This window comes from Anopheles bellator, chromosome 2 (genome assembly GCF_943735745.2).
Source record: "Anopheles bellator chromosome 2, idAnoBellAS_SP24_06.2, whole genome shotgun sequence".
NCBI classification, from domain to species: Eukaryota; Metazoa; Arthropoda; class Insecta; order Diptera; family Culicidae; genus Anopheles; species Anopheles bellator.
In genome coordinates this window covers 10,312,506-10,336,791 of record NC_071286.1, presented here as the reverse complement: position 1 = coordinate 10,336,791, position 24,286 = coordinate 10,312,506, and the positions used below count along the sequence as shown (strand labels likewise).

At 53.0% G+C, this 24,286-nt stretch overlaps 2 protein-coding genes across 6 annotated transcripts; both read right to left on the bottom strand.

Moving 5' to 3' along the window:
* Positions 1-811: 811 nt before the first annotated feature.
* Positions 812-4,687, bottom strand: LOC131208731 (MFS-type transporter SLC18B1-like). The gene is made up of 7 exons (XM_058201566.1): positions 4,147-4,687; positions 2,783-3,431; positions 2,539-2,704; positions 2,382-2,477; positions 1,974-2,306; positions 1,762-1,887; positions 812-1,667 (listed from the first exon to the last, which is right to left on the bottom strand). The coding sequence occupies exons 1-7, from the start codon at positions 4,255-4,257 to the stop codon at positions 1,583-1,585; spliced, it is 1,566 nt and encodes a 521-aa protein (XP_058057549.1). The 5' UTR covers positions 4,258-4,687; the 3' UTR covers positions 812-1,582.
* A 3,982-nt stretch (positions 4,688-8,669) lies between these two features.
* On the bottom strand, positions 8,670-17,631 carry LOC131208722 (protein takeout-like). Of its 5 annotated transcripts, none has more exons than XR_009156833.1 (6): positions 17,597-17,631; positions 15,091-15,409; positions 9,618-9,992; positions 9,406-9,555; positions 8,985-9,335; positions 8,670-8,937 (listed from the first exon to the last, which is right to left on the bottom strand). XR_009156833.1 is itself a non-coding variant. In XM_058201554.1 (5 exons), the coding sequence occupies exons 2-5, from the start codon at positions 15,170-15,172 to the stop codon at positions 9,181-9,183; spliced, it is 762 nt and encodes a 253-aa protein (XP_058057537.1). In that variant the 5' UTR covers positions 15,173-15,409; positions 17,597-17,631; the 3' UTR covers positions 8,670-9,180. The 5 variants fall into 5 exon arrangements, 1 of the variants encoding a protein (XP_058057537.1); XR_009156835.1 differs by having other exon boundaries at positions 17,607-17,630; XR_009156834.1 differs by having other exon boundaries at positions 17,531-17,627.
* Between the last annotated feature and the right edge of the window lie 6,655 nt (positions 17,632-24,286).

Genomic DNA, 24,286 nt, shown 5'->3' with positions numbered 1-24,286 from the left:
GTCGACATGTGCCCGGCGCAGTGTTTGTTTGCGTGAACGCGCTGTCTGAAGCCGGCTCGGCCGGAATTGGGGAGCCTGACCGGTTCGTCGCCACTTGCGCTTTCAAATCTCTTGTCGGCGATCGTCACCAATACCAACGGCTTTGGACGCTGCCGGTGGCGTTTATGCGTCCCGGTCGAAGGGTTCGTTTAAGGCGTCTAGTCACGACACAAACCACAACGACGATGAACGATTTCAGTGCGGCAAAAATGATTTCGTTTTTATGCGCTGCAATCATTTTAATCATTCCATTTTCCTTCCTTCCGTAGCTGAAAATGCAGAACCGATCACATGAACTATGCGGCTAGGTCGCAGAAGAGCGTGAGAAAGAAGAAGCGTGCTTCAAAGTGAAAGACAGATGGCGCCCTACCCATCGCGTGAAATATTTCATCGAACTAAGAAATTCAAACGAAATCGGGTTCAGTTCCGAATGTCAGAAACGACAACACCGGACTTTGTTTATTTTTGTGTCACCAAAGTATTTCCACGGTAGTTATGCAGGAATTACGCAGCAGCACAAAGGTCCGTATGAATGAATGGTGCGTGTCACGCCCGGTATTTGGGAGGACAATATTTGACCACGTTCTATAAACACTTTTCAGACGATTACCGGATGGTGCCGTGATGGAACCGTTGCATCGTTGCAATGCGCGGATGCATCTAGTCCTGGAATTAAAGGTGCTTTGCCTAGATAAGATTGTCGAAGGCACGCGCACCGTGGGGCGCTGTAAATTCGGAAATCCAGCGTTGCGCTCGTTCGTTTGATTATAAATACAATATTTTATTTTCACTTTCCTCACATGCCTTATCTAACATACTCTCATTTCAGCGCACAAAACTTATCAACACACTGCATGCACACATACACACGAACTGCGGGATCGCTGCGTCCTGACCTCCTGCGCGCGGCCGCTGTTGATGGATGTTGGGAGCGGCCAAGCGCCCGGAGCGCGGTGTCGACGTGGTACGGACTAAGGATTCGCGTCCCTGAACGCGGCCACCGAGATGTGATTTGGGGCCGTTCGGATCCGTTCGTATACATTCCTTTCGGCTACGTTCCATTTCAGACCACTCTGGCCAGCCAACAGTCTGAGGGAATCGTTGAATCGGCGCAGACTCTCGACTCTCGCTGGCGCTGTCTCCTTTTCTGATGGCTTCATTTGGCACCTTGTTCGGTGAGACACCCCACCACAGGGAAAACACTAAAAACCTTCCTTCCCGTAGGGCAAAGCTGAAGATCACCGCGCGCCGGAGATCAAGAACGACGGGTGTGTGTGTGCGACAAGTTTTGGGCGCACGTCATCAACTCCGAGCATTATGCCCGCTTCCGCACAACGAAGCGCCACGCCACGGTTCCGATACTTAGGCGGTAGTGTTACAACTAGTTAAGCTGGTTGTCTTTTGGCAGGTTCCTGGAGTGCGCTGGGTGAGCGGACAAGAAAGAGAATACCGATCCGTGGGGCCCCGCGCCACGCCACGCCACGCCGGTGTTGGCGGGCGGCCAAACGTGGAGGGCAGAGAGGCAGACAACCGCCGTCGGCCACTAGGCCATCGTGTCGTGGTAGCCGGGCCGTGCGTCGAAGCTGCCGTAGTGCGTACCGTACTGGGTGCCCTGGTTGGCCTCAAGTCTGCAAACAAGTACACGCAAAGGAACACAAAACACCCATCAGATACAACGCCGCCGCCGCCGCCAGAGTGCTCCCCGGCTAAGGCCGGACTTACTCGGTCACGGAGCGTGCCCAGTGTCCTTGTTTGCTTTGATAGCTGTTGCTGATTAGGAGATTGTTTACCGACGGGCGCCAGGAACCGATGAGTGAACTTTGGCTGCCAGAGAATCCCGCCTTGCTGCTGCGGTTCAGATCGGAAACAATAGGGTAAACGGACGGGACGATTAAGCGAACCCTCAAGGGGAAGGTTGGTCCAGTTTGGCTTACCGGAACGTGATGTCAAGACTGCTGCTTCGGCTGACGGCACTGTCGTGGTGGGAATCGCCGTCCTGCGAGCCGGTCGAAGGTTTCAGCAGTGACTCCACGGAGGAGATCTCCTTGTACGGGGAGGGCGAGCGTTCGAAGAACAGGAACAGGATGGTGATCGTGCCGACGATCAGCTGCAACCCGACGATGAAAACGGTCGACGCCCGGAAGCCGATCGCATCGAACAGCAGCCCGCTGACCGATGGGCCAACGAATGCGCCGAACGCGAACGTTGACGTCCACAGGCCCGATATGAGCCCGTACGTTTCAATGTTATCCGGGAGACCCTTTTTGCTAGTGGTTCCGAAGGAAAAAAAAGGGGGCCCATAGGTTATGTGACTTTCGCTAGCCCGGCCGAGGTCTACGTACATCGAAATGTTGAGTGCGTCGGTAAAGCTGGACACAAGCACCGCCGCGATCCCTAATCCGTGTAGCACCAATCCGATGATGACGTAGGTGAGGGTTCTAGGGGCATGAATCACGGAGTCAGGGGGCTGTTGCTCGCAGGGCACGTGAGCTTACTTACGTTTCGAGTGGGATGAACGAGGCAGGGCCGACCATGCAGAACCCGCCGACGACCAGGAAGCAGCCGATGGAGGATACAATTTTAGGGTTGAGGAACTTATCGACGCTCCATCCCCAGACCGGAGCCGTCAACGCGTACACCCCTCCGTTGATGACGAACACGACACCTGTGGAAGAAGGCGGGCGCACCCGTTACGGAGGTGTTCGAGCGGAACCTTTGACGTCGTAATCGCATCGTATCTTACCGAGCAGAATGGGCGAAAGATCGAACTGTCGCAGGTGCGGTTCCATCGTCGCACTGAGGAATCCGATCGAGGCGCTCGTGGCGCAGATGGCCAGCGCACAGACGACGACGCCGGGAATTTTGAGGACCGTCAGGAGCGAGGCGGACTTTTCCCGGCTCTCGGTCGGATCGTGCGGGTGCTTCGGTAGGATGCAGAGCGTCAGGATGGCGGTCACGAAGAGGGCCGAACCGAGCACCACGAACGGGAGGTAGTAGCCACCGACGCTGTACAGGGCCCCGCCAACCATCGGGCCCACGATCAGCCCGAGCCCGAAGCAGGTCTCGAGCGAGGCGAACGTCGTCGCCACGTTGTTCGGGAACTCCTTCGCGATGATGGCGAAGGATGCGGTCAGGAACGCGGCGTTCCCGAGCGCCTCCACGATGCGTATCACGAACGCGAGCGTGATGAAGGGCATGTGGCCCGGGACGCGGTCCAGCAGCCCGAACAGGATGGCCGAGGTGCCCGTCGTGAAGATGCCACTGTTGAATAATACTTTCGGCCCGATCCGGTTGATGTACTGGCCGTAGATGGGCGAGATGATGAACACCACCAGCTCGAAGATGCCGAACACCAGCCCGTACTCGGTGGCACTCGCACCTTTCGATTCGGCCTGTGGGCGAGACGGAAACCGGGACCCAGGTGAGCGCGGTACTGTTAGATAACGTGCCTCCCCCCCCCCAAGGTGCCATTGGAGCGGAGCGATCGTGAAACTTGAAACTCCCGCCGCCCCCTGGCGTCGCCAGTCTTGTGGCTAGCAAATGGTGCATCAATTTTTCTAAAGCCCGTATCAATTTGTCCGCCGTTCCGAATGTTGTAATTGATCATGACGCGTTGGGAGCGAGGAGAGGAGCGAGAGTTTCTCTTCCTTTCGGCTGATAACGGCGCAGAACTCAGATAGGAAGCGCCCGGTTTAGTGCGCAGTGCGCAATGATTAGAGCCTTTCGGGGATGATGGTACTAAGCACAGCGCAGGACAATAATTCCAAATTCATAGATCTTGAGCAAGGTTAGTCACTAATTCAGTGACATTTACTACTACAGGAAGTGCGCCCATCCAAGCCCTGTGCGTATCACATTACTTCACTCGGAATCGCACGCAATCATTCTTGGGGCCCTCGCAAAGGTTAAGGTGGTGACGAATTTGACCCAAGGGCAGGGCCACAGGCCCTAGACGGAAGTTTCCTGTTTTCGAACTACATGGAGCGATCGCAATCATATGATTTTTTTGACGTAACCACTGATAATGCGCATAATGTGAGTGTTTTCCAGGGCCCCGAACAGGGTATGCTACGGGTGTTGCCCGTCGTGTCCACTTCCGGTACGTACCTCATTCGGAAAGAACGGAGCCTGTAAGCTGACGCAAATGGCATTGCAGAAATCGGCCAGCCCCATAATCATCAGCGTCAGCCACTGACGGCGCGTAAAGTCCAGAACCATCGTTACGGTGCCAACGGTTCGCGTGTTCCCGTGTCCTCTGATCCTTCGGATCCCAAGCTTAGGAATAGCGAGCGAGCCGATAGTGCGCTAGTGCGTAGTGGCTCTGCTGCCGGGAAGAAGGCTAAATCGCTGACAGAACAGCTCAGCGCAGCGGCACTGATACGCGCTCGGAGGTGGTGGCCTCAAAAGGGCGTCCCAGTCCCGGTCCCGGTGGTTCAGGAAGCGTCGTCGTTCGCGGTGCGCACTAACACAACACTTGGCCGAGTCCCTTTGTGAGCTGGCCCGCAGTTCACACACTACGGCAGGCAGCGGAACACGGAACACAACTACCACACAACTGTCCCGCTTTTTTTCGGGCACTACAGCCACACCTGAGAAAAGACACACCTGCCGGCGGGCTCGCGAAGTGGCCTCAATCACTGGTCACGGAGGATACGGAGGACACACCACACTTATTCCCGCTCTCGATGCGGCTTCACTCTGTCTTCACCTCTGGCTGGTGGCTGCGGCGGTGCATGCGTTGCAGATGCACCTCTCACTGGCTGGCTTCTGATAGGCAGTTCGCCTTTTTGTACGCTCCACGTAGCTCAACCAATCGCCCGTTTGGCGCCCGCGTCACTCGATGCCGTCCCCGACCTCTGGGGGTCAAGTCAGGACAAAGAATAGATGCGCCGACCGTGCTCGGGGCCCGCGTCGGCCCGGGTGCCTGTAATCGCACGCAAGGTACAGGGGACTCGGCTAGTCGTCCTGGCAGCGTCCCGGAGCTGCTAGATGCGGGCACATTCTGCTCGGCACAAACCTCGGCACGTCTCCCGGAAAACACGGAGCGCGGTACCCGCAAACCCGGAACGGATCGATCTCCGGCGACGGCCTGGACGGGTTCGTCTGTGTCTCTGGAGCCCACCGGCACGCTGCTGCTGCTGCTGAGACTGTTCGTTCGTTGTCTACGATGGACTGACTGACTGGCGCTGGGATCCGTTCCCGCGAGATATGGCCGCCTGGGTCGGCCGAAAGCCGATCGTGTGTGGTGGTTGTTCCCGTTCGTTCGGCAATCGGATCGGATCGGATTGCAATATGTGTACGTGCGATGTGCGCACGTACTGGTTCTAGGTGCCGGGCGGCGATCGCGACGCCATTATCAACGCACAGACAGATAGAGAGCCCGATTTTTGCCCGCTCCATCGGTCCTTCGGAACTCCCTCGAGCGCCGATAGCTGATACAAAGCCACGGTGCCACTAGGTGGCAGGTAGAGCGAGGGATGACGTGGTGCCCAGCCGCGCATCCTTATGCAGCAGGTCACCCGTAAGTCTTAGGCGTAAACGAACACCCTGACGGCCGGCCAGCTATCAGCTGGCTCCCTGGATGCGCTCCGTGTCCGGACGGTGGTGTTAGCTAAAAATACCCGACCCGGGAGCCGTTGTTAGTCTCGGTGACTGATAACGCCACCGGTGACCGGTGGCCGGAGGCTAAGGCCACACGACCAATGGACTGATTGGTTGAAGGAATGTTTTTTTGATGCTACCCTGTGAGTCATGATGGCAACATATCGGCTTCACTTTCGGTGGGTTCTCTCTCTCTCTCTCTCTCTCTCCCGCCCTACGCTTACCGATGATTGTTTATGATGGAGTGCAATGATTTGTCTAATGCCGTTTCAGAAATTAGAAGGTCAGCCAAGTGGCCCAGGTTTCGGGGTCCGTTTTGTGTGCCATATCAGGATGCTGGGTTATGTGTTTACGGCGTCTAATTTAATGTGTACAAATATTTATATTTTAGAAGCCATTATGCTTTAACGAAAGCCAATCATCTGGTTTATTGATGATGGAAAACGAACGAACGGCAGCGCATAAAATGCTTTTCCGAATGCCGTAAAGTAATGACTTTGGGGTTTAAATTGTTGCTAAAATTGTCGCATAAATCCTTGAGACTGTGCTCTCTGGGAAATGTTGTGACTACAGATATGTGTAGTGTACAAACTGGCCAACAAACACTAAACGATCGTGCTCACTAAACAATCGTCAACAAATATCTATTTTGTCCTCTTTAAAGTAATCCCCATCAGATATTATATACTTCTGCCAGCGTTTGTTCCAATCCTCGAAGCACTTCAAACAATCATTTTTTGTGATCTGGTTCAGTTCCTTATTCGATGCATTCGATGCATTCGATGTTGTTTTGACCGAAAGTTCGTGCAGAAACAACGATGCGTGACCAGGGGCGTTATCTTGGTGCAAAAGCCGATTTTCGTTTTCCCACAAGTCCGGTCGAAAATCGAAGATGACGCAAAACGCGTGCAAAGCAGCTGTCAAAAATTAACCTTGAACCCGTCTGAAGTTAGGTTGCCGATAGTGGTTTCAGCATTGCTTAGTATCAGCGAAAGAGATCCACAACATCGTTTGCTTAGTAACACCTTGAAGATACTCCAAATCAATCTAACGCAACCGCAACGAATCAAACTTTGCCACACTTTGGCACGTGCATTGCCGAAACGTAGCAAAGCCTCACGTTTCCCAATGCTCCTCGGTTTCACGAAAAACACATATTTGATTACTGCAATCTTCATTTCAGCCGTGTCGATAGTCTCTATCGGGACCTTCAGTCCGGTGCGCTGTTTTGGGCCGTTTTTTGTTTTCATGCGCCGCCACCAAAAACTGGTGGCCGGTGGCTCACGCGAATAGCAACACCGCAAAAACTTCACGCGGCAGTGGAAGATACGCGGCGAAGGATGATGCAACAATCCGAAAACCGCGCTCATACTTTTTTCGGACCACCCCCGGCAAGAAAACACATCGAAATTTGAACAATATCGGCAACGCGATCTGCCATCGGTTGATAGTTCTATGGAGCGCGCGCGGCAGGACCTCCGCAAGTGGTTCGGTGGGAGAGACCCTACCGCGAGGACCCCGTAATGGGAAAACGGAAACTAATCCAAGGTCGGGTGGCAGGTCGTGTGTGGAAATCCTAGGCCCGATTAGCGGCTGATTAGCGGGTCGCGAAGAGACATGTTTGCCGTTCGTCGTCCTTGGGCCGCGAACTTCCGAAAAACGCTGGCCACTGACTGTACGGTGGTTCGCTATCAATCGGGAACGGGGGAATTTAATGGCACGCCGGGGCCACGGGAAGTTAAAGAGCACGCGAAACGCGTTCAAATTTTTGGGCCCGTTCACCAAACCGTTCCATGTCAATGTCGACATCTGCTTATCGCGACACTTTCGCTCCATTTGCCTTCCACCAACTTGCCGTTTCGTGAGCACGCATCAATGGGCCAACCCGAAAAGATGATGTCCGTTATCGCACCCCCCGGGCCCGTGTGCGGATGTGATTCGTATTCGAAGATTTGTCAGATCGTCGATCGGGGACGGTGGAGCATCAATTTGGTTGTTAATAAATTACGCCATGCACGAATGGGCAATTAAAATTATCTGCCGGCTTTGGATGGCCAAGGATTGGCCCCGGCCATTGTTGATACGTAAAGCGGACATTTGAACTTGACGTCAGTCAGGGAACGCTGCGTGGAGCTTCCACGGTCCACGCGCTGTTGTTACGTTGCATCGTCACTCTCAACAGAGCCCCAGTTGGTTGCGTGTCAAAAAGGCGAATCGCTTCACTGCAACACGCCCGTGATAACCAGCCGGTTAGTCCTGGCAGCCCAGAACGATCTCGTAGTGTCGTGGACGCTGTTCTTCCTTCTTAGATTGGCGCGATCGCGAGAAAGGGCCACTCGCGAGTGGTGCATCAATTGTTTGGTGTCAATTGCACGCAGCGATGTCCGCCCGGAGCCAGTTAGAACCGGAGCCCGGTCGAGGCTCCGCGCTCCGCGTAACTCCACCCGATCGTCCGGGGCTGTGGCTAAAAATAGTTCTTCGCCTTGACTCGAGCTCGGACGAGAAGTGCCAGGCGATGCCAGGAAGCCGGCGATGGGCAGGATGGTATTTTTGGGTAATCGAACCGAAGCGACGCGGCGGCGCTTACGGCACGGATCATGGACGACAGTGGCAATCGGACAGGCTCCGATGCTCCGGCGCCAGGCTCGGTCTCGGTGTGTGCACAAGACTCGGGCGGCCCGTTTGATAAGCGCGACGCTCGAAATGAGTGCACCGGCGCCCATGGGACGGAAATAATAAATTTTACAATAAAATTAGTCCTCTCGGTGAGCGGGGCCGATGTGGGCCAGAACGGGGCCGGCGACAGCGGCAGACGCGTAGTAGAAGTAGGTGTGTGTCCCACTATGACGGGTCCGACGCGCAATCGGACGGAGCAATCAGATCGTGACCGAGCTGCAACGCAACGTGGCCGCCATCTACGGCGGCCCGCGTAGTAGATGGCGACACAATGCGGGTTTTCTAGTTTGCCGGAGCTTTTGGGCGGGTTTGGGATCGTAGTGAATCGGCAGCTCGCGGCTCGTTTACGGGTGTTTTCGTTACTTTATTATCATGTGTTACAGATCGCTGTGTTGTAGCGCTACAACGTAATATTTACACCTTAATCCTAGTACGTGGTTGGCCGCGTTCGTGTTTTGTGTTTTACATTCATCTGTACTCCTGATGTCGGTGGTAGTAGTGCCACTATCCCAATGATCGTCACTATGACACGCGGATAGATGTCCGGGTTCGGGGTTGCGGGTTTTACTGCTTGAAGTTTGTACATTATTTTTTTCTACACGCCCATCCCTTTGAAGCGATCTCAAGGTGTCTCGAGGACTTGGTCTCAGGCCTGGTCTGAAAGCGACTCCTGTGTGGTGTGGTAGGTGGGCGGACCTCCGTCGTCGTCCTGACCCGACTGACTGACACTGACACGAACGGGTGAAAAGTTTGCACAGCAACGCTCCTTAGGATTATGTATCACTTATGCTCTAAGAACAACCTAACGCTAGTGGACGGGAAGGCGGGATTAGGGATTGGGAACTGGTGGGGGAGGGGGAACGGTTAGTCGTCGAGCAGCCACAACCGCGTCGGCAGGTTGGTGAAGGCGTCGTTCAAGAACTTCCGGAACAGCTTGCCGATGCTCTGGGAGGCCGCCGGTCTCATCTCTTGGATCAGTTCGTTCGCGTTCTGGTTGAGGAACTGGTTGATGGCCTCACCTACGGGAGATTCGGGGATTGCTGTGAGTGGCAAATCCTGGCCCATCCACGGATGGTCGGATGGTCTTACCGAGAACATTCTGCGTGTTGACGTGATCCTTCACCTTGAAGCGCGCGTTCTTCATCGTGAAGTCGATCGTGATCTTGTCGATGGCCATGAACGTTTCACCATCCCGCTCGACCGATTTGCCGTAGATCTTGGCGATGGCCGTGATGTCAGCTATGAGGATGATTTCATTAGTACGCATGCCTAAACTTCACCCAACCCAGCGTGGCACTTACAAAATTCGGTCCAAAACTCGCCGTTCGAGCGCACCGGCAACAGCAGCACGTTTCCGATCACCTCATACTTTCCGCGGGACTCCACGCGCGGAATGCCGATGCTCATGTCGATGCGCAGCTTCTTCAGGTCGCTGCGAACCTCCTTGATCGTGTAGTTACCGGCGCCGTGCGCCACAATGTCGGTGAACAGTGCCTTTATCCGCACCGCCCCGGCATTGTTCTCCATCGCCAGCTCCTCGATGCGCAGCGGTTCCAGGGCGGGCGTCTTGAGCTCGGGCAGTCCACGGGCCACGTACGGTTTGACAAAGTTCAGCGAGTTCCGGATGCATTTGTTGATTTCCGGGTCACTTCGTCGGCACGGCAGAATGTACGGGGCTGGAACGGGGAAAGGAAAATGATATTTCAAACTCAAATTCGAATCCCAACTTTTGCGCACGTGCACTGCGGTTTGCATAACTATAGGCGCACACGTGCCCCGAATCGGTTCGGCCCTGAGACCGCGAGCGTTTGGAGCGGTATCGGAGCGTAAAAGAAGACGCAAGTTCCGCAGGAGTAGCTGGAGTTGCACAAACGGTCACCCCCGCCGCGCGGTGCACTATTGCTACACCGGCGATTCACTCAACGGTAGCGTTGATTAAAAGATCTTGTCAAAACGGTCGGCTTATCCAGGTCATCGCGCGTTTCGTTCGGGCGCTAACGAAGCGTAAAGCGTCGCCAATTAATTCGTCAACGGATCCATCCGGGAGGTTGTGGCGCTACGGGTCGGTTTGATCGGTTTTCACACCACCTCACCTTGGTGAGACTCGGCGGATTGGATGATTGATGAGTCGGGGCCCACCGATGGGGAAATTCTCATACACCCTGCGACCCTCTGACTGGGGTTCTTGTGCTCCACTAAACAATGGCAAATTCTTTAAATAGCGTCTCTTCAAAGAACGGACACCGTCCTGTGACAAATCATGACAGTCACCGGGCGTCACCGGGCGTTAATGCCGGGGGTTTCTCTAAGCGGTCGGTCGCACTGGCAGAGGGGATTGCGGCGATTTCCATTGCAACATAAGCGTGCGCCGGGCATAACGAAAGCCGCAACTTTGCACGGCTTGACACGCTGCGCAGATAACGATCGCTGCAAGGTGAAGTGGCCCCGTGAGCCCGGAGAGCGTGCCGGTTGGCGTGGAGTGTCTCTTCACCGAATGTGATCATCGCGTTTGCGTGTGTTTGTGTGCTCCACGAGCAAAAGAAATGAAGAAATAACAAAAGGGGAAAAAAAATCGACGAACCGGGCCTCTCAATGGTCGCTAAAGGATACCGAATGGCAAACGGCCTCCGAAAACAAAATAAATAAAATTATTGCAATGGCTCGACCAGGCCCGCAGACAGCGCCGCCTGGGTGCGTCGAGGCAATCGCGGGGGGGCTCCGAGACCCCGAGGCCAAACTCTCCGGGGGGTGGGGGTTCGTCGCTGTTGCAACCGATCGATTTTGGCAGCTCAGACAGTTCGGCGTGAGTGTTTTGACGCGATCGATTGGCTTTTAGCAACGATCAAATCAAAATGCCCATCCACTTCACCAGGCCAGCATGTCGTGTGGGGCTTTGCATAGTGAGGGGCAACCTTAACATTGCTGCTGGGTAATTTTGGAGCACCTCCAGGAAGTAAAAGTTCCGAGTAGCATGTAACTGGGCATGTAATTAATCCACGGCGCCGGAGTTGGCGGCAGTGAAAGAACTCGCCCCACAAACCAGTTCTGGTAATTGAGCGGTAGAAAAGCCGCAGGTAAATGCCTGGTTCTGTACGCCGGCACCAACATGTACAGGTTTATTAGCATTTTATGAGCCGAACCAGCACCATCGTGGTGGAGATTATTCAGGACACTTCATGGTCCAGAGCCTCGGAGACCGGCTCTTCCTTCCTGCATTGCTTGCCATCGCACACACAAAGTAGTGGCGTGTATGCGAACCGTTGGGCTAACCTCAACGACAGCTGCTAATCGAGAAACCTGTTCGCATTGGCGACACCATCGAGGGATGGTCACTCGAGCGTGTGCGAACGGTCCGCCAGCAGTGCCAGCAGCACGAAGAAACGGTCCGAGAACATTCAAGAGCATCTCGCACGGGGCCGGCCATCCGCTGCGCGTTGGTCAAGGGTTCGCACTAATCAACGCTGCTCGAGTACATGACGAACGGCGATGCCCAAAGTGTCTGGCCGGCGGGCACCGTCTGCAGTGCCCTTGGTGGAGCGAGAATTTTGCAGAACGAAAACCGAGCAGACGCCGAGCAGGGTGCCTGCGCTCCGGGGGGTTTGGGTGGCCAGTGACGAAAGACATCGCGCGCGGCGAAGCGACGAAACCGATCGGTTCGGACTTTTCTCGATCAAAGCGCGGCACCATGCCCGGATCCGGTGGATGTCGCATGCACGGTCCGAAAACCCTTGCTTTGGTCCTTGCAGGCTTGGCGGTGGTGGTGGTGGTAAGAACCTTAAACGTGTTGCGTACGGGCAGTAATTAAAAACAAACAACCATTTCGCCATCGCCGCCGAGCCCGAGGCAATGAGGTGAGGTGAGCCCCCAAAATAAGACATTGGTCTACTCTCCCAGCGCCAGCGCAGAACGGTTCTGAGGCAAGAATCTGAGCCACACCGGTGTGTGTGTGTGTGTGTGCGATGGCAAAGTAGGTCGTGGTAACTGGGGCCCCTTTTCTCTAGGAGGACAAATGTTGGGTAGGCTTGGTCAGCACAACAACAAAAGGCTGGCAGTGTTGCTGGGGCCCCATGGGAAACGTGCAGAAAGAAAAGGTTTCACCACCCGTGGGGCGAGGTGGGAAAATTGTTTGTCATACAGTTTGTCGGCCTTGCCGAGCCGAGGTGAGGCAAGCTTTGTTTTCCCGACGACAATCGTTGTACCCGCTCTACGTTCTTGAACTATTTACCGCGTCTCGAGCGTTGCAAAATGGCGTTCAAATAGCAAAAGTCGTCCGCGTTGAAATATTTCACGACATCTCAACGGGTGTCAGGGCGTGACATTCAAAACTTCACCCGATCGCAGTGAGCCAAGCGTTTGAAGTGCTCTGTGCCAGAAAGTCAAGAAGATTCCTCAGTTCCTCACACGTCACGTCTCCGGTTCGGGGCGGGTATTTCATCATTGTGGTGGTTCGAAAGCACAACAAACCCAGCCAGAAACTAGGCTGCGAAGGTAGGCACGGTAGCGTGTCTTTCATCATCGTCGTCGGGGTCTACTTCTTCCGCAGCGATGACGGCGCAATGTTGGGCATCTCCAGCGCAGGGTTCGATTGAATGATTCATTCAACCGTTGCTGCACCGGCCGAACCTTTCAAAAATCGGGCCCGGCCCGTGCCAACTTCCTGCCAACTCGGTATCGCTCTCTCTCTCTCTCTCTCTCTCTCTCTCTCTCTCTCTCCGTCTCGGTCGGAGCTCTTTCTTCGGAGGTTCGCCGTGCGCGGACTGTGCCCTGACACAGTTTGCACCTTGAAGAGATCGGGTGCCCGTGGATCCGTTTCATAACACGCGCACGGCGCACGCATTATCACCGCCGTGGCCACGAAATCGCTAATGAGCCACCCGGGCTGCCGGACACAACGCACACTTGGAGGTCACTCCTTGGAGGCCCCCTGGAAAGGCAAACAGCATATTAAAACGCACGGACCCCGGCTCTCGGCTCTGCGCCCCTTTTGTTCTGCCCGGATTACTTTTGGCATGGCACGAGCCGAAAAAATGGCCGCCACCGAAAAACAAACAATAGCCCGAAAGACGGACGGACTGCTGTACGGTTCAAGTTCAGCCGGGCCCCCCCCGCGGCGGGTGACGACATGTCGTGCGTTGTTAATTGAAACAAACGTCGTTGATTGTCACTTTCGCCGTGAGTTGGAGGCAGAACAATGGCATCAACAAAACAGCAGCTCAGCGAGCGTCGTGAACTTGAAACAGTGTGTTTGGTTGCATAATCGGAGTAAATTGACCACAATACCCATCGTCAAAATCGCCGTCCCAACACCATCCGAATTATCCGAAGGCAGATGATCCGAGCGTCCGAGACGATGCTTGTGGCGGGGCGCTTTTTTCTACGATCAGCTGATGCGTGATCGTGTTACCGACCGCTTGCTCGCGGAGTGTGAAGGAAAAGCTGACGACAGTTGCGCCCTGCGCCAGCGAGGCCAAAGAAACCGGGTCCGGGTCGCCCTGGGTGGGGGTCGCAGTGGCCGCTTCGCCCCAGAAGAGCTTGAATTCCTTCGGGCCTTGACGTCCACCGGGGTACCATCCTGCCGCGCCGCGCTCTCGGTGCCTGACACTGCCTGAAAATGGGTCAGCGTGTCGACATGGCGGCGGCGGCGGCGGCGGCGGCGGCGGCGACGACGACGGGTTGGAACTTATGCTCTCAACCCCCAGCCGTGCCAAAACGGGGCTTGCTGGTGACGGTCTGCAGATCAGGTTTCGCTCTCATGCGCAGCGCAGCGTGCGCAGGCGCACGGCGATGATGGACGAGATCGAGACGAAAGACTTGCGAACGGCCGAGCGACGAACCTCGTGCGCAGTGAGATAACAGCGCTGTGATCTGCGATTGCGTCCGCCCGCGATGATTGGCAGTTCGATTTTCGAGGTCCGTCCGAGACCAACGGACCTGCAGGTTGCATTTCGAAAAAAGGCGACGTTCCGAAAATCTCACCGGACCCATCCCTGACGTAACGATCGTGCCTCGTTGATTGATCTAACGAATCACCCCGTTGATTGGCCGGAAAGACGCCTGATGACATCCTGCTGCTACCCCTGCGTGGCGCTGCAAAGCAGAAACGCACAAAAGCGGGCACGCTTTTGGCGTAATGCAGCACGCAGCGATTCGACGAACTCAGAGCCCCGGCGGAACATTGCAACCGACTTCAACAGGAAATGTGCCGTGGGTGGAATTATGGAAGGCCCGGAGTTTGTCGGATTGTTGGAGTCGTGGTTCCGCGTCGGGTCAAGCGGGGGGGGCCTCGAATCGGACTGGGCACGGAAAACGGGCGAGTGCCACTTTCGCTACCGCTTCACGCAATCGGAGCGTGACCGGAGCGATGGTTTGTTGTTCATTCGTCCTAGCACCCGCGTATACCCTTAAAAAATCGGAGCTGGGCACCTTCGCTAGGTGCTATTGAGGTTATGCGCTTCGATATCTTTCAAGATCATCGACCCTTTCATTTGAGGGGGTACTCGCATAAAGTCAACCGAACTGATTCTTAGCCGAACGAGGATTTCGGGAGGAGGGCCAAGGTTCACGTATTGGGTGAAGCAATCCACTGGCGCCCGAGCCTGGGATCAGTTGTCCGTTGCCTAACCTTGGACGGTGAGCAAACGTCCGCGGCGTGCTCCGGTCAAGGTTTAAATAAATTAAAAATTTAAATTTACACCCTCCCCGTAAAAGGAACACGCTCGTGGTGGTGGTGGCCGGTGGCGGAACCACAAAAAAAAAAACAGTCGAAATACTTACGTCGCTCGTAGACGGTTGCGGCCGATGCGGCGGCCAGCACCATGAAGAGCAGCCCGCTGACGGTCACCATCGTGGACTGCATCCTGAAGACGGCTGCGGCACGGCACGGCACGGACACTACACACTGCTCGGGGTTCAGACGGTGCGGGCGCTACGGCGGAACGCGCTGTAGTGTCCTTCGTGTCCTGTCGGGGGCCGCCGGACCGCTCACTCGCTGGGGTCACGTTTTGGAAGGAACTTTTTCTGGCTCGGTCGCTAGCCACTGATGCGTTTGGGGTTTTGGGACACACTTAAACACGCCCTAGCTCTCCTGGTCAGCCTGAACACGGTCCGCGGATAGGAAAGAGTAATAAAAAATGCTTTAATATGGCCACACAAACAGACACACGGGCGAAGCTATTAGCGTGTTGTCCGCGTGAGTTAGAACCGCCACCCGGTCACAAATTGATTGCCCGGAGCCGGGCCACTCCTGGCCTTCCTTAATGTTAGCTAATGATAACCCTTGTTCGCGGGCGTCCATCTGACGTCCTTAGGCGCGCGCGCGCTAGAACCGCCCCTGGCCGGGCCGGGCGACCCGAAGCGAAACATGACGCCATCCGTTGGCGTTGCGAAGTTGATCGTTTCTCCCTGCCCGATCGGTAATCGAGAGATCGACGTGTCGTAATAATGCACCGAGGCGGGGGGAGCTCTCCCATTGACGGTAGTGATACGTGCTAATGGGTCGAAGAACCAACAGTGGCCAACTTCTCGGGTCGGGTCAGCTCAGGCTTTGCGTTAACAATATTTACAATGCCGTGTTGCGCTGTTGTGGCCCTCGCGGAATAGTGAATTTGTGATTCACTTGACCGTCATTTCACGTTGCGCCGTAGCTGCGGTTGCGCAAAGCTTCGCTTCAAAATTGATCCCCCTTTCGGGATCCTTTGAAGGTCGGTTCGAAGCACCTTCCAATTGGGGGAAAACCGTCTACGGAGCGGGTCGATTGACAAAGCCCCCATTTTATGGGCCCATAAAAACCGGAATCTCCGACTGATTCAAATCCACAACTTCACACCAACGGCTGAGACCTGAGCTGGTCGGCACACAGCATCTCTATCTCTCCCCGCTTTTCCAACGCAGTGCCGGACCGGGGCCAGCACTTTCGGTTTGACCCAGTTCTTTGTGCGCTCCCATTGCGCGCGCAGGAAAAACCGGCTTTTCTCGGAAAAGCGGCAACAATCACACCCAGCAAGCCTCGGTCGGTGGGTCGGTCGCAAAATGGCACCAAATCCAGGAGCTTCGCGCTCTGCGGTGAACCACACGATGCGCCCGTGTCTGTTTGTGGGGCTGTGAAATTGAGAAGAAAAGTGGCAAACGTGGCCGGGGTAATTGAATTATATAACCCCCGTCTGCGTCTGCGTGTTTATTATTCAATTTTGCATTTCGCATCCCATTCCTTCGGCGAACGGGACGGGGCGCGCACATGCTTGCGATGACGACACTGGACACACGGTGACACGGCCACGGCACGGCACGGCACGGCGTTCGGTTTCCACTGGTTTACGCATCTCCCACTTCGGTCCCCGTCCCCCCGCCCCGTAGTGCAAGGATGCTGCCAGGGAGCAGTGGTGCGAGTGTGTGCGCTCGTGCTGGGCGTGCTCGACGCACACCACGTGCCGTTGGATAACATCCCAAGGCAACACGGGCCGAGGCCCGAGCCCGAGAGTAACCTCGAGGCGGCAGAAACTTCACTCTCACGCCGCCGCCCCTGTGGCGTAAATGGCACTGCTCGGTCGATTTTGGGACAGCTGGCTGGCTCGGCTGGCTCGGCTGGCTCGGCTGGCTCGGCGGTCGACCTAGTCCTCGAGCTAGCGAGTTCTTTTTTTCTCCGTTTTACTCTTTTGGCTTCGGTTGCAGCATGCGCGGCAGCGACCGAGAGGACCGTGCATACTTTCGCGCGCCGCGATCGCGAGACGCTTGAACGCGATCACCGATCATGGTTGGTTGGGCCGTTTTTTTTTTTTGCTGTTGTTTTGTTTTTGCACAATCTCTGTGTTTGGGGCAGGTTTTTCCCATCTCTCTCTCTCTTGGTCGCTCGCTCGATGCTGTGTGCGCAAAACTCCCGATTTGAGGGGGGGGGGGCCCCAACCGTTTTTGTGCGTTTGATTTTTCTTTTAGCACGCTTTTCACATCGAAACCGATTTTTAAGTGGTCCTTTAGTTTTTGGTCACTAATAAAAATTAATGATCGAAGGTATCCGTCGCACTGGTATATCCTCTGGCAGGCGTCGGAGGAATCGCGAAGTTCGTAATCAAACACGTAATGTTTTGGGCCGTTTTCTTCGAGACCGTTCGTCACCGAAATATTTCACTTTTGAAACGAAAATCCACAAGGCCGAACGGGAAAGGGTGTTGGCACACGACCGCAACAACGCATTCGGGGAATGGGGAGGGAATGCACACACTCATCTATACACGCTGGTTCACTAGGTGTCCGGGTGGGGTTGAAAGGGGGGGAAGAACAGACGCACCGATACGCACCGCACAGCACACCGAAGCAGCTTCGCACAACGAATGAAGGCGCCACATTTGTTGCCGGCCACTTTTATAAGGCACGTGCTATTTTGTCTCACAACTCGCGCACTCTCACTCTCACCGGGCGCTCACGTTCGATTTCATTCAGCTCACTCTCACCCGTGCTGCTGCTCAACGGTGGTTGGTAACGCACGTCCCTCTCTCTCTCTCTCTCTCTCGCCGAGAAACAATAGTAGGCGACCGATCCTCGCTACTACCGATCGTAGTAAACAATGGGAGAGGGCCTCTCACTCATCGGCACTCACGAGCGCCCAAGCCCCAAAAATATCACTTTCATTCTCCCTAATAACCGGTCCACCGGTCGTTTCGAATGTGATCTTCGTTTCCAAACCGCTCCAAATCGAAATTCAAATTCAGCTTCGGTACGGAGAAATGGTCGCCGAATCGGCGTGGGCCGGGTTCGTGCCTTGCTCTAGCGCACAGGTTCTAGGTACGGTTGGGCGCGTGTCATGCGGATGTGACGCCCTCGATACCGGTTTTCTGGGTGGCATTTATCTCCCCACACCTGTATTCGCTTCCGCGCTGGGTTGACTTTACTATGCTCCTGGTGCTTGGTTTTGGTTTTAAATGGCTTCCAGAACTTACGACAATCGCCAGATCCGGGAATGCTCCGTGGGGGGGTTTTAAGACACCCGGCAGGCCCGGCAGGAGATGGTGCGACCGACCTTCAGGACGTTCCAAGAACTGATCTGCGCAGAATAATGCGATACGTTCCCTTTCGCAAGCAGGACACTTTTACTGATCGGAGTTCGTTGCTATAAAGCAGTAAACAATGCCTTCTACGGGTGCAACCAGATGAAGGCTGCGCACCTCACGCCTTAATTGGGAGTGCAAATCTTCAAATTTTGTTTGTTTTCGCTACCGCTAACACTAACAGTGCGGTGCGATGCGGGTGACTCACTTAACCCAATTGCCAGCACGTGCAATATCCGGTCGTTGCTTCATTATGCAGCGATAGAAGAATAGCTAATTAAGCGCTCTGTAACGACCTTCCGAGCAAGTCTTCATGGGAATGCTACCAGGCTATCATGGATTCATTGGTGGCCGACCACCGAATTTGCCGAGTCACGTCCTGATTTGGTCTCACAGTCGCATTACGGTTGGTTCAAGGGACGAATTCATAAGTCGCTTCCCATCGAACGCCGCTGGATCGAATGTTATCGGTTTGGCCTACCGATCCGCGGCTGGATCGTCTGGACGTTTGCCGGAAGTTCAATAAACGTAGTAGAGTGCGCTCGAGGACAACCGGATTCAATGGCCAACCGTGTGCCGGATGGTGGAAAACATGTTTTTGTAGCCGCTTCTGCCCGGAGTTGTCCTTCGCCACCGGTCGGAAAGGCTTGAGCAGGGTGGCCAAATACGACTCTTCCACTACGGTGACCTCTCATTTGCATTTCAAAGTATTAATCGTAACTATCTATGGGCTTGTTTCAGCAACACAAAACAATTGAGCTGCAACATTTCAAATTTAATGTGCCACAGTGGTTTTTACCATAAAATATGTCACGTATGGTTGCCAATATAAGCCAGACGAGGCTTATGAATCGATGCGAAACATGTTACAGTTGCTAATAATGGTTTTAATTTCGATCTGCGCTAGATCGCAGGGAACTGATCATGGGTCACTATTATCAATTGTTGCAAGAAATAAGCATGGCGGGCTTTCTTTGAGTCGCCGTATTTGAGTCAAGGTGACGCCATTTAATTGCACAAGATAACATCATAGAACGGATAATTGGTTCACCGGTGCTGAGCCGATTACTGTCGCCCTTCGAATAAATGGTGCGTTTCAAACATTATCAGACCACGATCGGACACGCGATGAACGAAGCACGGGACAAACCAGATGGGTTTATGTGTCAGGTGTTATGTTTTAGCTAGCCGGTCGGGCCCAGTAATGGGCCCAGTTTCATTCAATCCCGTTACACTAAGCCCTTTGTGAGGGCACAAGCATTTCACGCAATCAGTCGTAGAGGTTAGTTGCCAAGTGTCAAGATTGTGCAAACTAAAGTTCTGCCCCGCTAATAGTTGCGCTAAAACCCTAAACAAATGTATTCCAATGGCCGATGTGTTCTTCTATTTTAATCTCCTTCGGCAGGGTGTCCCATTCCTCGGTGGCGATGTTTTAGAAGACATCTCTGGCTCCACCCATTCGTGACGTAAACCGATCGTATGAGGGATCGAATTTATTAACGGCGTCTTCTCTACACAGGCACAGGGTTATTATCAGCGAGCGAACGAAAACCTATCCGGAGGCAGCTCGGTTGGTGGTTTATGCTAATCAGTGAGTCTTGTTTTATTTATGCCCAGAATTCGAGATCCCGAAAGAGGTGGTTTTTTCGTGTTCGTCTTCATTCGAGCGAATCTTTTCCAAACCCAAGTTGGGTCGTTTTTTAGTCACAACGCCACAGAACGCTGTTAGTAAAGCGTTTCGAATGACACTCTGTTCTCATCGTACAGTGGAACACAATTAATGAGGATGTAGTAATCATCACGTGGTAATCGTTGCACCTTCGGTAGCTCAACCGCAGGTTTCCACACGGCCTCCCCACGGTGGTGTCGATCAAGGCGTTCCCACAAATCCCCGCCATCGTCAGCTGGATGGCCCTCTCGTTCACTCGCCCCAACCTTTCGTTCGCTCTCTTTCTCTGTTTCAATTCAATCCAAAAACGAAATCGAGCACGCTGATGGATTGCCGGCCAATTGTTTGCCACCCAAACTTTCCCAGGCCGAATGGGAAATTTTAAATTTAGTTTATTTTCCTAACCGACTGGCCGCGCCGCGTGTTGCGTTACTTTGTGCGGCACTGTGTGTGGCTGGTGTGTGGTTTAGAGGTTACGACGGTTCATTATGTCGTGCCATTCTTGGCCGGCCTCTCAGTCGAGTTCTTCAGTGCAAATAACCGTTTTTTTTGTCGGTAGCTTGACAAAATCGACCTCACGATACCTTTTAACCCATCGACAGCCGGACTAACCGGATGTTTCTTGAGTGGGTTTCATCGATCTTGCCGGAGCGTATTATTGATAATTCAAATCAGCCGAAAGGCCATCGACACGAAGACATTCATTTCAACGCGATAAATTAATATCGGCAGTGGAGAAACCGATGGAAACGAACAAAAAAGAACATGGCTCCATTTGCATGCCCTTGCACCATGGCCGTGGCGGCGCACCAGGGGTCCAGGGACGCACGAATTCGGTTGTATAAGCCTCCCGCGTCAAATGTCCGGTCCACCGGAACCGCATTTCGCCACCGAGGTCGTCCCGCCCGCGTGAGCGCACTGATGAAAGCTTCACATTGTGATATCTATCCCATGCGTGCGCCTATGTTGTCATCAGAATGGCCCAGCCACCCACCCGGTGGCCGCTTAGCATGTTTTTGTTTCTTCAGCCCCGCGATCCGAACGATCCGCACTGATAAAGGTGTGAAGGCTAGCGTGGATCGCTTAGCCGCCAAGGTTGTGCCAGCAGCCTCAGCCGCAGCAGCAGCTACAACATTGCTGGCGTGTGTGATGCCCGTGGAATTGACGTTTGCAACCCTTCACAATCAACCCGCTGGCGGCCGGCGTTGGATTGGCAATCTGAAACGGATTGAAAAAGCCTAAACCGTCCCATGAACGATGAAGGAAATTGAAAAAATGGTGGCAAAATGATTGCAAAAGAAACTGTTTAATGAGATGAGCGGTTAACAATGATAGGCTTTTTGTGGGATGGTTTTAGAATACAATTCGTTTGCGTGTGTGTCCTCTTTTTTTATATGAAAGTAGCGACTTCCGCATAGGAACAGGAAATGACAATAAATAGTGAACTAGAAGTAAGGTAACCGCAATTTTGATTTTCAAAGTCAAACGGCAGCATTGGGAAGCTAACAGATGCGATTTGTTCGTTCGCATACGGGTTTAAAAGATTAAAATTTGAATTCCAGTAGCGACCGAAAGTACTTGTATAAGTATAAGTCAAGCATTCATGGCCAATTGAAGGTTGCCATCGGTGATTACAGAGGTTAGATTCAAAAGGTGTTTAAAGTAATTTAAAAACAAAGGCCTCTGCGATCGTGTTTTGGAAATATTTCAATGACACTGAATAAGTTGAAACCGCCGTTGACCGGTGTTAATACAATTTAACTAGTTAACATATTAACTGATATGCACTCCTTCTAATTATGACTGTCATAATTGTATAAGCTAATTGCCTCCGCCACGAATGTGTTAGGATGCGTTTTTTACCACAGTATTATAAATACGATACTATTTATGTTACGTTCTCAACGTTGGAGTACTCTTGCCACTAGTTGCTACAACCGTGACATAGAAAAATGAAGACCCTTGAAGAAAACTGTGCGCTCATAATCTACCATCTAACACGATTGCAAGCATCATTAGATTTCCTCATTCAATGACACGTCATCGTGACTTCCTTGTTCCGCTTTTCAATCACGGTTTTCTCGCCCCGGTAGGAGTTTGTTTCGCAGCATGCTTGGCCACACTGACCGTGTCCGTTCGAACAGGTGCATCTAAATCCTGATCCGGGGCCATGACTGGCATGTAAAAGCCGTGCCGAGTGCTGGGGACGATGGCGCTCACGATGTGCGCTTGACAATTGATTAACAACATGAATGGCGTGTGCCACGCACGATCGAGGATAAAGCAAAAATGAGAACGTTACAGTTTTTCCATAAACGCTTTGCATGCTTGAGTGATGTCGCTGTCGCATTGCTGCAAGATTCACGTATTCGGTTATCGGATGGTCTCGGACGCCTATAAATTTATGGTCAAACAGAACGTGCGCAGGTCATCGCGTTGCAAATGAGCTAGAGCAACCATTCGGAATAATGATGTAACGTAACGTTTGCATTCTCTCTAGTTTTAGCATCCTAATACCTACTTTTATGATAATTATTTGATTCAAGAGCTTAAAAAGAAATGATTTTATAAAATTTATTTAAAAACAATACAGTGTTGCAGTGTAGCCACTGCCTCGATCATCGGCGATCGAGCTCCGCGCTTCGTAATGATATTCCCGTCGGTTGCAAATGATACCCATCGTAAGGCAGTGTAGTTAATGTGTTTCTTGCTAATGGAGGGGCGACCGTTTCACGCCCATTTTTTTCGACGTTGCTTCCATGACCTCGCAGCGCAGGCAGTTTTACTCCGTGCAGGGCCGAAGGTGACGAAAGTCGTGGCTTGGTGACGTTTTCTAATTGTGTATTCGCCATCGCTGATCGATAAAGTTCAATGCCAAGCTTCGTCGGTTCACTCGCCGGAGAGGTGGTGCTTGCTCCTTCGGTGCGTCACGGGCCCACGGGCTGAGGGCCAGGAGTTGCCAGGTGGAAGGTTCGCGTAAAGTTCGCAGTGGCCATCTCTCTATATTTATGATGGGTGCATTACTTCATTCATCATTCGCCCGTCGTCCTTGAGTGATGGTTGAAATATTGTTGACGGGAGATCGATATTTTTAGCTCAGCGAACGTGGAGGGTTGGCATCGGGTCGTGGTGCAACCTTTTGGCCAATTTCCCGATTAGCTGTCGAGAGGGCCGCGTGATTACTACAGTTTCTATGGATTGTATTACTTTACGTCTGCCCAACAGGCTTTCGTTGCGAGAGTCTGGCGTATTTTTTCTCATGCCGCAACATTCCCGACGATGGTTTATTTAGGCAAAAGCTGGTCGCGCGGCGGTCGGTAGGCAAATGTTTGGTTTCCTGCCGGCGGGGCGCACAACAAACAACGGCGCACAACAAAACCTCAAGTGAAGTGCTTTGCGCGGTGAAGCCGTGGCGCGTGTGCTGACGAAACACCTGACACACCCCGCCGGTCAGCCGGCTAAAGTGCTGACCGCAGAGGAACCCATTCCGGTACGGTTCGGTTGTCCTTCAACGGTTGGCGGCTCGGAACCCGCCATCGCCGGGTTTCAAGGTGTGGAGTGCATCGCGTTCTCACCAGACAGCAAACATTGTTTCCCGGCTGGTGTTAATGTTTTTCGATTAAATTCGTGGCCGTTTCAAACGGGGAATTTATGTTTACTCAAAAAGGATCAATTCGCCGTGATAGCAGTGTGGAAGATATTCAAGTTTTGAATTGAATCATGTGACAGTTAAATCAAAAAGAGCAACTGCAAAATTAACTAGCAATTGCCTGTGCGCCTGCAGTTATGCAATCCGCACGTCAGCAGGGTCGTCGTTTGGAGGTATAATTCAAATTGATCTACAGAAACGGTTACCAACCGCTTCGTAAACGCGATCGCTTCAACAGGTAATTTTCTTTCGGTCAAGATCAGCACATTATTACATTCGACATTACATCGACATTCGAAGCATTATGAGTTTCATTTAATATACTAACACTAACCCTTACTGAAATATGCAATCAAAACAAATAGCGACGTGCAGGAATTTGCGAAGAGAAGGGCAAGTCGTAAGCTGTATTCATTACTAAACAGTTTATTGATTATCTTAATGATTACTTATTGTTAGATAATAGTGAAATATTGATCGTTTATTAGTTTCTTACCATCAACAGTACGTTACCATGAAATTAGAGAGTTGTGGGAAATGGTTTTTTAAATTGTTTAAATTGTTTAATTGATAACGAGTGCGTGTTAGTTTTCAGTATATAATTTATTTCTCCTT